General features: G+C 43.6%; 1 protein-coding gene across 12 annotated transcripts; it reads right to left on the reverse strand.

Annotated features, from left to right (window-relative positions):
• Positions 1–6,773: 6,773 nt before the first annotated feature.
• LOC114870605 (monocarboxylate transporter 12-B-like) lies at positions 6,774–14,814 on the reverse strand. 12 transcript variants are annotated; one of them, XR_008692555.1, is made up of 11 exons: positions 14,673–14,814; positions 12,656–12,914; positions 12,202–12,305; positions 11,968–12,111; positions 11,517–11,612; positions 11,232–11,385; positions 10,366–11,109; positions 10,028–10,287; positions 9,254–9,930; positions 8,602–8,724; positions 6,774–7,598 (listed from the first exon to the last, which is right to left on the reverse strand). XR_008692555.1 is itself a non-coding variant. In XM_029175463.3 (10 exons), exons 2-9 carry the CDS (start codon positions 12,787–12,789, stop codon positions 10,076–10,078), a joined length of 1,482 nt encoding a protein of 493 aa, XP_029031296.1. In that variant the 5' UTR covers positions 12,790–12,914; positions 14,673–14,814; the 3' UTR covers positions 7,891–8,724; positions 10,028–10,075. The 12 variants fall into 12 exon arrangements, 5 of the variants coding, with proteins under 5 accessions (XP_029031296.1, XP_029031295.1, XP_029031294.1 ...); XR_008692558.1 differs by lacking the exon at positions 6,774–7,598 and having other exon boundaries at positions 7,891–8,724; positions 9,254–9,328; positions 9,569–9,930; XR_008692556.1 differs by lacking the exon at positions 6,774–7,598 and having other exon boundaries at positions 7,891–8,724; positions 9,254–9,336; positions 9,569–9,930.
• Between the last annotated feature and the right edge of the window lie 1,379 nt (positions 14,815–16,193).

The raw sequence follows: 16,193 nt of genomic DNA on the forward strand, positions 1-16,193 counted from the left end.
TCCCATGCAGTGGAGCACGATGCCCCCCACCAGGAGGACAATAGTGACCACCTGGGCCAACAGCCTGTGTGTGTGACCAGGCCCACAACAATATTGACTGGCTGTAATGTAAGAGGCCGGGGAACAATAGCAGTGTGGCTCTGAGGACCTTCCGCCATGCTGAGAGGTCACCCACATGCATCCGTTCATGTTTTGAACTGGCTCCATCACGTCTGTAACAGAGGAACACTTAGTCGCTGCTGCTCCTTAATCCGCTAGGAATCGAATCCGGCTCAGCGATGAATGAATGAGAGACCTTCGGGTCCATTCATTCGTCTCCATTTGGTGTTCGACCGTTTAACAGCATGAGTTGCACGTGCTGGAACATGCGGCTGCGTGTGTTTGCTCATGGGCTCAGGCAGCGGTACGTCTGCTAGTACAGTTGTTCACAGTTTGCTGCAACCAAACAGCAGCAACAGACTCACTGTTGTGCACACAAGCCCACCATGTGTGAGGTGTCAGGATAATGAACCGGCTCTTACCATCTTCAGTCAATTGTGGCTGGTCCAAAGTCTAAATGAATTAAAAATCAAGTGAAGGAGTGGGATGTTGTGACGATCTTCGTGACGCTGAATTATTAAAAAAGGTACAAAGGCAAATATTTGGATTTCTGAACTTCACTGACCCCTATTGGCATCAGAAAAGAACTGCAGCAGCTCTACCTGTGTCAGCCTCAGTGGAGCCACGTTTGCGAGCCAGTCTATTTCTTTATCGTTCTACAATAATAACACACTTGTTAACACGCTGTTAAGATTTAAGATTTCCAATGTTTCAGGCCGAACAAGTTTCAGAATCAGAATCATTTTTATTCGCCAGTTTTGCACAAGACAAGCAGGAATTGTGCCCGATCAGATGTCTGTTCATACCCTCATACCGAACATTAATATTTACATGTTAATTTGAGTTATATAAATAAATTATATGCATATGAATAAATAAAAAATAGAAAAAGATAAATTAAAAATTGCATCACACATGTTTCCCCTATAGCTTCCCCTACTGTATGTGATGGTGAGTTCAGCTCAGACACAGCTTGGGGGAGGAAGCTGACTGTGTGTGTCAGGACCCTTCCCCCTCACCAGGCCACGCCTCTGCTTTGGACCGTGCCCACTCCCTCTCGCTCCCTCAGTAGACTCCTTGCACTTTCAGTCCAATTCACCACAACTGTGCTTCCCCTCTGCTTCCCAATATAAACTCACTCAGCCCATCAGTCTGTGCTGGGTCATTGTCTGCCTCTGTCATTGCCTTCACTATTGCCTTTCACTGCGGACGTTGACTTTTGATGGACACTGCATCCGGTTAGTCGCACACTGCTCGGCATATAAGACGTTAACAGGCAACGCCTGTCAATAATTCATGCTATGCAGTGGCTTCATGTGTTCATGCTATGCAGCGACTTCATGTGTTCATGCTATGCAGTGGCTTCATATGTTCATGCTATGCAGTGGCTTCATGTGTTCATGCTATGAAGTGGCTTCACGTGTTCATGCTATGCAGTAGCTTAATGTGTTCATGCTATGCAGTGGCTTCATGTGTTCATGCTATGCAGCGACTTCATGTGTTCATGCTATGCAGTGGCTTCATATGTTCATGCTATGCAGTAGCTTCATGTGTTCATGCTATGCAGTAGCTTAATGTATTTATGCTATGCAGTAGCTTAATGTATTCATGCTATGCAGTGGTTTCATGTGTTCATGCTATGCAGTAGCTTCATGTGTTCATGCTATGCAGTAGCTACATGCGTTCATGCTATGCAGTGGCTTCATGTGTTCATGCTATGCAGTAGCTTCATGTGTTCATGCTATGCAGTAGCTTCATGTGTTCATGCTATGCAGTAGCTTCATGTGTTCATGCTATGCAGTGGCTTCATGTGTTCATGCTATGCAGTAGCTTCATGTGTTCATGCTATGCAGTAGCTACATGCGTTCATGCTATGCAGTGGCTTCATGTGTTCATGCTATGCAGTAGCTTCATGTGTTCATGCTATGCAGTAGCTTAATGTGTTCATGCTATGCAGTAGCTTTACGTGTTCATGCTATGCAGTAGCTACATGCGTTCATGCTAACACCTTTTTCAGTTTATTCTCATTGTATGTGATTATCCTGCTAATCAGTGAATAGAAAATCTTTTAGAGGATAAAATTTAGAGGTCGAAGGACCAGACTGCTTGTTGCCTCCACGTCTCACTGCACTGCAGATACAGTAACGTGTCAGAGATAATTACAATAGTACAGTGTTAGTGTTGCCAGGTTGTTAACATGGTCCGAATGAGTTTTAGCAGCTCCATCCTTTCAACCTGAAGTTGAACTTGACCAGAGGTGCAGCGCTAGAGGCGCGCTAGCGGCAGTTTCAGTTCTCCATTTCTGCCAACACACACGCATTTTTGTCTCTTTTTTCATCTGTCATAACCTTAAATGGCAATTGTGATTTTCCCAATTGCAGTTTCCATGGTAAAGACTGAACAAACGAGGTAGAAAAAACGAGGAATATAAATATTACACGTTGATGGCTGATCTATAAGATGCCCGTTACAGGCAGTTTCAGTTCTCCATTTCTGCCAACACACGCATCTTTGTCTCTTTGGTCATTCGTCATAACCTTAAATGGCAATTGTGATTTTCCCAATTGCAGTTTCCAAAGAACAAACGAGGTAGAAAAAACGAAGAATATAATTATTACATGTTCGTGGCTGATCTATAAGATGTATATAGAATACTGTAGGTGATAGGATAGTTATGCTTTAAAAATGAATAATAATAAAAACATATGCTTCTCACAGGGTCTGAGACAGCGGCTTCTTTTGAATGTCTCGCCTTTCACATGTGTCCGTTGAAAATATTGCACCAAAATGTGAACAATATCAAACGCACATAATGAAAGCGTAGTGGACAAGTCTTCAGACTGAAAGTGGTGTAGGAAAGAAATGATGGTCTGCGTTTAGAGTCGACAGCCAGGCTGGGTATTGGAAAAGAGCATGTGGTTAAGTACCTCAGTGTGAACAGAGGAAATGGAAAGATAGACTTGGTCTAATAGAAGGTCTCTACGGTGCTTTTGAGTTCGTGTGTTAGACTTAACTGCCACGCGAGGTCGAAGCAAGGAGTGGAAAAACACATTGTGAGGTGCACACGGGTTGTCAGCACGATCACGTCTAAATATATCATCACAATATATCACATAGATAAAAATCTCACACGCTTCGCCACATGTTGTTTCTGACATTGGCAATAATCTCAATTAGACCCGAACGAACAGCTGAAGACGTAATTAAAGGCTTAGTCGTCAAGTTTGAAATCTAATGAAGCACAAGCAACCGCTGGTTCTGTGACCTTCATGAGCAACAGAGGTCACCAGTTTAAAAGGTGGTCATTCGAGAGAGCACAGACCTTTTCCATAGCAGCCATCGCTGCATTGCATGTTTTCACAGTTACAATCCAAGAGCCTCAGTTTGGCCATGGCCTCGTCACCAGCACCAACGAGAGGTAAACGGATCAGTAATGGAGCACGCAAGCTTGTCTGTTTAATGGAGCCGAACATGAGCAAAGTACTAATTCAGCACTCGACTGCGGAAATGTGAATACAGCCCATAATCAACAATGAGGCAGATGACAACCAATGTGACTTTATTACATTCTCCTTTGCGTAAAGAACATAATTTCTCTGCACTTCCTTAAAACCAAATGGGAAACATGCGTTTCTCTCGTCTCGTGCGGCACAAGCCCTCACACACGTACCGACTCACCACAACCCCCTTAAAACCCAAAATGTGAGATTTAGAAGGAAGGAAGGAGAATTTTAGCAGAAATAGAGAGAGTGTTTCCTGGTGCAGGGACGATGGACGCTGGAGGGTTTTACTGTCGCGTTACCTAAAAGACAGCAAACCCTGAGTCCTGTAATGAACTACACCCCACACAAAAGACTGGCTTTGAAATGGAGCCTGATCAAAACCTGTTTATGGCACAATAGAAGTATGTAGATAACATTAGTTTGTTATTTATAAGAAAGACAAAAATGTATTAAACGTAATTAAAACTGACAGCAATTACACCATAGTTTGTGTAGTTCCTTTAGCTGATGATGCAGTTTCTCAAGTTTAAAGGCAGTGTCCTAAAAAAAAAGCTCACCCTGAAATGAGGTGCAGGCGCACAACAGACAAGTCGAAAAAACTGTTGTAGTGAATGTACAGTCGTGATCTGGGCAGAAAATGCGACGCTTAAAATTAATATTACACTACATTATACAGTAAGCTGCTCAGCAAAGACTCACAGACCAGGTCGTCCGGTCAGTGTCCAGTACATGAACCTGCTCTAGTAAATATTATCAGATCTATGTATAACGGATCTATAATTTATCGCTAACAAACTCGCACTACGAGTGTGTTCCGCTGTGCGCCATGTCTGTGTGTGAAGTTTCCATAGAGAACAGTGAGCTGACTCAAAATGAGAACGCTGGGTTTCCTCTACAAGCCCGAGAGAAAGAAGGCGAGTGGAAAACTGCTTTCATGCACACAGACAGGCACAATATTCAACAAAACCAAAACCCTGCAATATGCACACACGAACGCACACGTGCAGTCAAACCCGCCATCCGTGTACTAAGATGGAGGGAGGCTCAGAGGACGTGGAGCGACTCGCCCTCTCTCTCACACACCTCTGTTAACAACGCTCCACTGGTTCTAATGAAGCTCTGGATGGTCATTGTCTGCACTCTGGGGTCAAAGGTCATAATTTTTTCTTGCAGCTGAGGTAATATTTTGGGTCTACATCATATATTGCTCAGCTAGTATTAATGACCAAGTAAGTGGTCCTGCGTTTGTGTAGCGCTTTACTGCCTAGAGGTACTCATTCACACTCACATTCACCCATTCCCAACTTGGAGTTCAGTGCCTTGCCCAAGGACACTCTGGCACATGACAGGGATCGACCCACTGACCTTACGATTGGTGGACGACAGCTCTACCTTTGGAACTGGACCTGGGCCACTTCTAAACGGGTCCTAGAACCAGCTCATCTGCTCCAACACGTCCTCAGAATGATTTAACATTCATTCATCTGAACATCTGACCTCTGGGAGCAAATCCACATTAAGTGTTAGACACATGGTGTCAAGACCATAAGTGCAAAGAAGAAGTCAGTTTCAGGTTTGACGTTTGAGACCAGTTCAGGCCTAAAGTGACAAATCGCAGATCTCTGGCTGTGCTGTGGTTCTAAGGAGCATTTAGTTTCCTCTGCATGGACGTATGATGTGTAGAAGAAGAAGCCCGGATCCAAGAGTTCACCTCAGGTGAAGGCACCCTGTGCATAAATATGACGGCACACACTCAGTGACGCCTTGTTTTAAACAAGTTACCTTTTTTTGTGGTGAATACAAAACAGCAGAGAAAAAACCTGCCACAAAAAAGCAGCGAACCTTGAGCGTTTGTTTTTGTGTTGTGTTTTTGGTGAACAATCCTCTTTCACACTGTGGCTCCATCTTTGCCAACATCGATTCATTTTCAGTTTTTGTCTTTCCACCACGTCTTCAGCGTCTGTCAAAGTGACTGCGTGTGTGTGTGTGTGTGTGTGTGTGTGTGTGTGTGTGTGTGTGTGTGTGGGGGAGGCTAAAGAACAAAGTCTATGGTCTGAAAGGTGTGAAAGCGTGGATGTTTTTTTTTCTTGACTGGCTTTACTTTACGAACCTGCATGAAAACAGGAAAAAATCGCATCGACCACTCAGAAATATAAACAACAATAGCACGTTAAAGCACATAACACATAAGTAACCTACGCAGACACAGATGAAGTGAAATCTGCGGCCGTGCGGCCAGTGGTTGGTGCCGCGCTCCCGTCCAGGTCGCGGGTTCAACCCCCTCAGGGACTGACGCAGGGAGGTTGCGTCAGGAACGGCATCCGACGTAAAAACCTTCCAAATCAATCATGCGAATCATTCGTTGTGGCGACCCCTGACAGGATAAAAGCCCAAAGGACTTACCTAGTCTAATCAATTAGAAATGTGACATTATACAGCGGTCTTGTGAAGCATCGTCATCTCACATTACAGCAAATATGTGAGTAAAGCAAGCAGCTGCTCAGATCATGTGTAACTTTGGGATTCAGGGAGCTACGTTCATTATAGGCCATTAGACTCATTATGTCTGGGAAATATTTAAATAAACTATAGTTTATTAAATGATACTCTTGTCCTCACTCATTGACCACATTCAACAGCTAAGTATTATCAATAAGGACATGTGGAGGTTCAGGTTCAGGTAAATCTTTACCACGTGAAGCCCTCGTTAGTTGAAGACGTTCCCTGTTCCTTTAAACTGGAGAAAAACAGAAGAGAAACGCTGAAACACAGACCACAGGTCAACTTGGTCAACGGTCCTGCTCACGGTCTGAAGCCAATGGTGCTAAAGCCCAGTGGGGTTCTGTTCAGCGAGGGATGCTCCAGAACCTGGAGTCGGGTGGAAGCGTCTGTGTGTCTCCTTTTCACCAGCGCTTCCTCAGGAGCCTCGTGTTTTGTCAAGTGTTTGTCTTCCCACAGAGCAGCGTGTGCGAGTGATGTGGTCACACACACACATGAGCGAGCACACACACACACACACACACACACACACACACACACACACACACACACACTAAAATGCACCTGCTTGCATGACGAAAGTTTATCAGCGAGTGAATCTAGTGTAAACCAACAACGCAGGTGTCTTCTGTGTGTGTGAGATCACTGTCGTGACTTTTAGGGCAGCAGTGTTTGTACTTCAACTACCAAGAGAACTTTATTAATCTCAATTGAAATCAGCATAATTAGTCTTTTGTGATACAGTTTAGTGTTGAGGATTCAACAATAGATTTTTATCAGCTGTCCTCCTTTAAATCAGCTACTGCTCACTTCTGAATCCTCCTGTTTACAAATACATAGTCAACCTGGGAACAACCTCTGTGACACACAACACAACACAACAAACTAATTTCAAAAATGAATGCAGGTGAAAGATTTAGAATTGTTTTATCAAATTCTTGAGCCACTTGTTTAAACACTGCAACATCTCATTGGCTTTGCCTCCCCCATGTGGATTAGTCTAGAACCACCTGCAAGGTTCTCTCTCTCACACTCACACACACTCACTCACACACACACACACACACACACACACACACACACACACACACACACACACACACACACACACACACACACACACACACACACACACACACACACACACACACACACACACAGAGTTTCTTATATTCAAGAACACTATATGCTTATTATCAACACACATTATTTTTGACTACCACATCTCACCGAGTTTAATTATAATGAGCCTTACCGCAAAGCTTTAAAGAGACTAAAGTCCAATCAACATCATCAGTTCAAGCATAAATGAAACAGATTCATTATCAACGTGAACATCAACATGAGGGAAGCAGAAATAGGGGTTTTGTGTGATGGTGTGTGTGTCTGTGTTTAATTACAAAGCTCGGGGAAGTCCTCTTGTTCTGGGTGTTTTTTGTGTTCGGGGATGCCAACCTCAGAGGAAACCCCTCCTCCGCCTGCCTCCCACGCATCCACCTACACAGTGGAAACTTCTGTCTAAAACCACTCACAGATACGTGCACTCATTGATTCATCATGATGTAATAGACCTCCTGGCAGCCACATTTGAGCTGAACCGAATGCTCCTAAACCCAACCCCATGAACACCATTCTTATCTCCATCTCTCCACATCACAACTGTAACGTATCCATTTTAATTAAATTTACATCATATCAGCTTGTGCTGACGACAACGACAATCATATTCGTCGTATCATGCATCAATGAAATTCACTGTTTGTGTCAATGTGTATCACATTAGAGTCTGACAATGTCTCCTGTGAATGACGAGTACAAAAAAGGTTATGAAACAAAAGAAAGTTCTGAACTTCAGATTTATAACCATTGATGCTACAGAAGGATCTAAAGGCCGTAACCCTACACCTGCTGTCAATAAAGACTCAGAACCTGGAAGTGTTAGGACGGCGATGGAAGGAGTCCAAACAGCGTGGCACACGGCGGCAGGCGTCTGTACATGTCAGGTTTGAGGATGCAGCGAAAACATGAAGCTGTGGTTACAGCGGAAGATAGCAGGGTTCCCCATGCGGGGGCGGAAACGCTTAGAACGGGACGTTCTCTTCAGAAAACACACAAACAAACAGTCTGAATCCACACGGGGAACAGGTGACAGCACAAGTCCTGCAGGCGTGAGTGAATGTGTGTCAGCAGGTCAGTCCCCGCGGTGCCGCTCGCACCAGCGTCAGGAAAATCATGGATTAAAAAAGCCTTTTAAACATTTACAGCCTCACGCCCATAAACACAACACACACACAGGTGAATGTTCTGTTTCCTTCAGCAGCATTCTCACTTCCTCATAGTTCAGTAGGCTTCTGTTTCTTCCTCTACGACAGTGACCACACGACACACACACACACAAAAACAGACACACACAAGCGCAAAAAGATGACTTTCATCTAATTTAGTTTCAGTATTGTGTCTCATGTGTTCACCAGAATAAAACCAAATGCTTCATATTCACAGATTTCTGATTATTCCAATGTTGCTTCTGCACTTTCAATTTGGCTTCAAGTTCTCGGTCCTTTCATCGCTCCTTAAAGTGATGGTGGTTGCGTCCCGGCCCAGGTTTAGAGTTGACATTAAGCTGCACACAAGGGCACAAGAGAATGAACTAGTTAGACTGTTAAACAGTTACGGATCAACAACCTTAAGACGCAGGTGTGTTATTTCCACAGAGAACCTGCACACAAGTGTGTATGTGTTCTTTATTTAATAAAACTATCACACATCCCACAGTAAAGCTACAATGAGCTTCATCACACAGCGTTCATTATGTGAAGGTGAACATTTACATGAACTCAGTAAAACAGAGGTTAAATATTTGCAAAGTCTTCAGCCAGTGGCACCAGTGTTTCCAGTGGTGGTCTCTTCTAATGCTAGCAGAAACATGACCAGCATGCTTTCTGCAGGCTTTTACTGGTGCTTTGTAATAAGAGTTAGAGGCAGAGAACAGTGAAGACAAAACGTACTCATGTCAAACATTTAAATCACCAGGTTGAAGTGGAATGAACATGTTTTTTACAGTTTTAAGTTGAACCGATGGACGAAACAAGTAAACAATAAAGTTATAAAGCTAGTTGTCCTCTGATGTCCTTCTACTAACTATACTGCACCTTTATGACTATATCACCGTGTAGCGTGTCCCCAGACACCAGTTCCAGTGCAGCAGCTCAGCTCTCGAGTGCCGACTACAAGACTCACATGAGGTAAATAAAATATGATTTGTTTACATATTGATTCAGTCAAACATACTTTTGAAATATTTGTTATAACAGTTCCAAACATACGCAAACACAAGAACTCACTGATATATTCAATGATTTTTAACTGTCTGTGTGAGTATTATTACAAACAGACTAAGTAGTTTTTGGCATTTAATTTTAGGAAAGTTTTTACTCTAAAGCACCTGCGAGTGACAGTGATCGTACACAGTGTAAAATGACATCCTGAAAACGTGACCTTCACTCATCCCACGAGCTTCTTGTAAGGATCTATCTGGCTGCTTTGGTTCCCGTGGGCTGTTTATGTTGATCCTGAGTGCAAAATGAATTGGCAGCACGGTTTGCACACCACGGCGGCCGACACTGTCTTGACTGGCGTGCGCGTCATATGACACCGTGAGATGCAGCCGCAGTGTGACCGGGATTTGAATGTGCCGCTGATTTAGACTTGGACCTCTGACAGTATCTGACAAACGCAGCAGTCGCTAGGAGCACAGAGCTGCACATGAAGGAAGCGCCGCAGAGGGAGAAAGTGGCTGCGTAGTTGCCTGTCCTGTCCACTAACCAACCTGAAGACGGAGAAAGCAAAAATATGTGTTATGGCTTAATGAAAACTTGGCCTTTTTTAATTTATGTGAAGATCTGAATCAAGAACCGAACCCTTACCTCCTATTGGTGGACTGACCAGATAGGGGATGGCGTGCAGGAAGTGGACTATACCTAGAGCAGAGGTGAGACATGTGGAGCCCACAATGTCAGAGGTCACCACTGGGATGAGGGCCACATAGGCCCCATCAAAGTAGCCATAGAATATGGAAAACGGCACCAGGAGGGAGAAGGAGTGAAGGAACGGCACAAACATGCAGCAGAGGCCCTCCATGCCAATGGCCACCACGTAGCTCAGCATGCGATACGGCTTCAGACACCTGGGAGGAAGAAGAAGCGTAAGGAAATCAGCTGCACGTTCACACGGCCACACTAATGATTCTAAGTCCTCCACTCACTTCCTGTCCATTATCCATCCGAAGGTGATGTTACCAACAATGCTACTGACTCCAAATATGGACATTAGAAAAGCAGCATGTTTATGGTCCACTCCCACACTGAGGGCGTACGGCACCAGATAAACCACCGGAGCGCCACAGCCATAGGCCAAGAACAGGAAGGACACGGACAGAACCAGGAAGTCCGGCATCAGGAGGAATCCAAAGTCTTCCCTGGTCTTCAGACACAAATAGTGGACTCTGGACAGAGTTGTAGTGTTTGTTGAAGCGTCGCTTGCTGTGATGCTTTGATCAAAGTGAAAGGCTCCTGTTGCTTTGGCTTCTCTAAATCTGCTGTTCTCCACGAGAGCATCCATGTCTGCAAACTTGTTGTTCAGGTTCATTCTTTCCACTAGTTTGGCATCGCTCATAATTCTGTCGCTTGCTGAGAGCAGCATCGTCTCTGTCAGCTTGTTGCTGAATAGAATGCACTCAGCTATCTTCACATCTTTCAGGCCCAGCTCAGACAGGCTTGGGCTTGATAGCAGTGCTATGTCAGCCTGACCCAGTTTGCCTTTTTCAAGTCCAAAGTTTTTGAGTGCTCCATTGGCTATGAGTAGCACTGGAGTGTCCTTTAGCTTGTTTATTTCCAACTGCTTTGCCTCTACTTGGCTGCAATCACCGAGCACTTGTTCAGTCTCTTTGGAATCTAGCACAGTTGTTATGCAATCTCTCTCCAGGTCAGGCAAATTGTTCTTCCACATCCTTTAGACAGAAAAGGAAGGAAGACAACAAACCGCCTTAAAACAAAGTCGGGCCTGTTATCAGAGCTGGAGAGAAAAGTATTCATCCTAGTCCTATTCCATTGTTGTTTGTAAAGGACTTACAGTTCTCCTTTTGATTCCAGTGGCCTCATCAGAGCTCCACAAACACACAGGTTTGACACAAATCCTCCAAGGATGAGCAGAGCTCCTCTCCAGGAGTAATGCTCTATAAGAAGTTGGACGGCAGGAGCCAGGATGAAGGTTCCAATGCCACTTCCTGAAGATGAGCGAATAGGATAGGAAGAGTAAGGACCTTCACAAACTGACAGGAGGAGGTGTAGAATGTGAAATGGTGAAGACCAGGATAATACATGGGAGAAGAAGGGACGTAAATAAAGATGTCTCTACCAGACATGGCGATGCCGTAGGCCAGCGTTTTCTTCTCACTGAAGTACTTCCCAACCATCGCCACAGCTGGTGTGTAACTGAGGGCAAAGCCAAGACCTGCAGAAAATGGATTAAGGGATTTAACACATACAAAACTGTCACATACCAGTGAATGTGAGCAGCTGTTGTACAACTCTTATGCCACCCTGGTGCTACAATATGTGAGCAATAGACTACATTTATTTGACAGATGCTTTGTCTGAGGCACATTACAATAAATCCATTCCACCTCCACAGTAACGTACTGTAAAGTGTCATAAGAAAGTACCAGTATTGAATGTTTACATTCAATGTTTACAATGTTGACTTTTACACTGTGTATCAAGTGTAAAAATAAAACAGGGCTACCTACGTAATGTCCATCTGCAGCCGTGTTTAACATTACTAATGTTTCTTGTATCTGCACCTTTACCTGTGAGGAGGCCCAAGAAAATGTACAGAGACTCCAGACTAGAAGCGAAGGAGCTGAGGACCAAACCAGAAGCAGACAGGAGACCTCCCAGCATCACCGTAGCTCTGCAGGAGAGGCGGTTCCCAAGGAAACCACCGAGAGGTGCTGTTAACACAGGTTGAGAATTATTAGAAACTTAGAAATGACAAGAATGTTTTTCACTGTAAACTCCAGTTGAACAGAATCAGGTCCTACCACATAGCATAGTGGTGGAGTCCACCAGACTGTGGATCCAGGCAGTGGTAGAATAATCCTTCTCAAATTGCAACTGGAACTCCACAAAAAATATGGAAACACACCTGGATACAAACAAAGGGAAACATAAGGATTTAGCACAAGATGTATTATACGGTTGGTGTAGTCCTGTACTAAGATAAAATATGATCATATAAGCACAAACACACACACTGTAGGAACACATGGAAACACCTCAGCAAGGGTTCAGAGTCAGCGGAAACAAAGAAAGCTGCTCACTGTGGGTTCACAGCTGAGCTGAGTGGTAATAGAGGCTTAACAGAACTTGAATAAAGTTGTTAATAACCAAGACTAAGGACACAAAGGGCAGCAATATGCTGCTCATAATCTACAGTAACCGTGTGCAGTACAGCACATGGACTTGATTCATGTGAAGACAGTGAGGCGACATCACCTGGTGACGGCGCGGATGCAGATGGTGGCGAGGAAGCAGCTGGCGACGATCATCCAACCCCAGCCGCCCTCCGGTGGGGTCGCGACCCCACACGTCCTCCTGTTGCCTTCAAGCTTCTCTTTGGTGGCTGCCATCGCTCCAAGTGGTCACAGGGCAGGCGGGCATCAGTGTCCCTTACGCTCGGACACAACGAATGCTCCACTCCAGTGCTTTCTTCTTCTAGGTTAAAGGAGCGACATCCTCTCCTCTTCCTCAGTCACTTTTTAAATACAGAAACCACAGCAGACAAAGTTAAAAAAATGTAGACAGCATGAATAAAAGCTCCTTTCCTGTATCTCCATTAACATTAGAGTTCAAAACACACTTATTACTGTTAAGAAAACACATGCCACAAAGAAAGTGTTTAGTGATCTTTAGCTGATACATGCTTTTATACACCAGGTGACTGATACTGATTTACTGCTGTAAGCATAAAAGTTCAAACCCAGCTGGTTAAAGTAAAACATTATGTTCTTGGTTAAAAATCAACCAAATGCAGCTGCACCACAGTGTCCAGTTCGAGGGAGTTGTTCCATCTGTGTTGCAATCAATGAATTCTATCAGTTAAAATTTAAATGGGCGGGTTTCTGATGAATGCACAGTACTGAAACTGTTCTTAATCTAGACATCTAGCATCAAGTAAAGGACTTATACTTAATTAAACTTTAACTGGGGGAAAAAAATTGCAATCTAATCAAGACGTTAAAAAACAGTTTGTCCTATTTTAAAGGCTCGGCAAAGTTATTAAAGCTCAGAGACCTCGTCTCCTGCCTGCATATTTATGTGATGAACACTAAAATATCTCACTTGTTTTTTTTTTCTCTTTAGAATTCTCATTTTGAAAAAACAGCAAGATAATGAAAAAGCAGCAAGATAAGGAAAAGAGCCTGTGAGTTGGATCCCTGTGTTCACAGGCCCAATGTGTGTGTGTGGCTTATTACATTTGCATTAAGGCTCAGACTTTAGGTGCACTGTGGGGGACGGCTGCCGTTCCTCTGAGAGCGCTCCAGCACATCTGCGCTTGAAGCTGCTTTGCTGTGGACAACACGTCCCAAGGCTAACCTCCACTCTCCGTATTGATCCCCTTAATGTGTTTAATGAGTTTGTTGGTGCAAAGCAGTAGCAGCGAAGCGGTGCGTTTCCATTTGAAGAGCCTTCACATCATCTGTGAAGCGTTTGCACTTCTGTCACTTCGAGCTTCTGGCCCGAACCAACAATCAGGTAAAAGCTTGAAGAATCTGGACATCCTAAAGTCCAGCTCAGTGTAAGTACAGTAATAATGAGGTTAATTACAGTTACAGGGCTTTTTAACGTCTGAACACCACTCTAATGAATCTGTAAATGTGAAGCCAGCAGCTTCATATTAACAGTGTTGTGTTGATACTGCTCTCGTGCACATGTGCAAAGGTTTGTGTCGCTTATGCCTTGTCATCAGTTGCAGAGATAATCTTGAAAACGAACCAGTTATAAAATGTGCACATGTGTCCGTGTGTTGATTGACAGCTCGTGTGTCACTAACAGAGACTTTCCATATGTTGCAAACTGGAGTTGAGCAATGAAAACTGCCCAGTGTGCACAAACTAACCGACCCCTGCAGCCAATGAGCAGCCGCTGTGGGACTTGATAATTAACGACAGTAAAGGTCCATGCGTTACAGATAGAAATAAATATTCATATTTTCATATATTCTTGAAAAAGAAGTGTGAGAAAAACAAGTACTGTGTTACAGGCATCATCATGTCTGTCACACGTGCACTTTGTTTCATTTTATAGATTTATTAAAAAACATATTTCTTAGAATTTGTTTTGTTGCTAAATTCATTTCATTTTAAGTCAAACACGTGAATATTTTTATATTAAGGGGGGATGTATCCAGAACAGTTAAAATGCTGACAAAGAGAAAAGGCAGAAAAGAGTAAAACTGGGAGAAATGAGTAAAGACGGAATAAAACACAAAGTTATGTCTCTGCTGACTTACGTCAAGGTCCAGTAGGTTGTTGTCCATGTTCCTGCTTCAAGTTGGGCAGAAACGCAGACGCGCCATCACAAACACATTTCAACAGGAAGTTCTCCCGCTGTTCCTTCCTCTGCAACCAGCCTGAATGTGCTCTGAAACTCAACTGAGTCTCAAACGACCGGCGGGAGCGGGGCGCGGGGCGCGGAGCGGGGGAAGGAGGGACGAGGGGCGCGAGAGGCGCCTGGATGCGCGTGGCCCCTTCAACCGATACGTCCCGCAACGAGCAGAATGCCCCTGGAATGTGGGGGCTCGAGAGTTCTGGAGGAGAATAAAAAGTACGACAAAAACCTTAAATACGACAATAATGTTATTAGTTTACTAATAAGTGAATATTAGCTAGTTCATTAAAATACTATATTGCAGAGATGAAACGTTTTCTTTACAGCAGGTGAACTAGAAGGTGATGTTCATAATTCTTATTTTGCCATTTTATAGTAAATCACTATAAAATAATCCAAATCTACATAACTGAAAATAACAGTAAACTAGTTACCAACGGTAAGCTAGTTACCAAAGGCTAGCTGTAGCTAAACTTACACATGAAGCGGAGATTAGGCTAGCTGTTTAAACCAAAGCTAACATAGTTAGCTAGCTCACCTTGAAGTTAACCTTAAGCTAGCTAATGCAATTCTGCTTTTAAGCTATTGTGGCTGGTAACCATGGCGACCAGATAAGTATAACGGTTTGTATATTAGCGTAGGTAAAGATGCACACAGCAAGTTTTAACAAAGCTCTTTAATTAAGTATTGTTTACTTCTCTTCAGTACCGTCAAAGTAGTTAGCCTTGTCTTTTCTTTGTTTTCTCACACAAATGACTCAAAGCACCCAGAACATGCAGCTTATCCAGTTTAGTTTAATTCCTTTTTAGAAAAAAAATCACTTCAGTACGTACACATTGCACAAGGCAGGGAATATTTTGAAATTACCGCATCGTCTGTTTTTAACCCCGTTCTCTTAGTTAAAAGCAGCAGGAGAACCAACAACCCTCACACCAGGTCACAGAGGAGCGGAACCCAGCAGACAGAAGTCACACGTGGACCGTTTTACCCAGGAGCATCCAGAGAAACACATCTGGAGGTAGAACACGCTCACTCCAACACGCCTCAGTCACACCGGAACGACAACACCGCTGTTTGGGTTCATTCTAATTAGACTAAAGGAGGTTTCAAATCACATTAAATGTTAAAAACCACAGACTTGTAGATTTCATGTGCGCTTTAGACACTTACAGAAATACTAATCATTGTATCTGTGCTAGAAGTGTCAGCAAATTCTATTTGAAACTGTTCTGGTAAAAATAGTTTGTATATGTAACAAAGCTGCAAGGGAAAATGGATTGTCCTGATGTGACTTCTGTCTGTATTGGGATTTTCAATCGAGTGCTGATTTGCGTTTAAAGGAATTGGCCCTGAACGGTTGACACAACGCTTTCAATTGACAGGTTGCTGGTGTTGAATATATCATATCATTTACAAAATCTCT

Source organism: Betta splendens, chromosome 15 (genome assembly GCF_900634795.4).
Source record: "Betta splendens chromosome 15, fBetSpl5.4, whole genome shotgun sequence".
NCBI classification, from domain to species: Eukaryota; Metazoa; Chordata; class Actinopteri; order Anabantiformes; family Osphronemidae; genus Betta; species Betta splendens.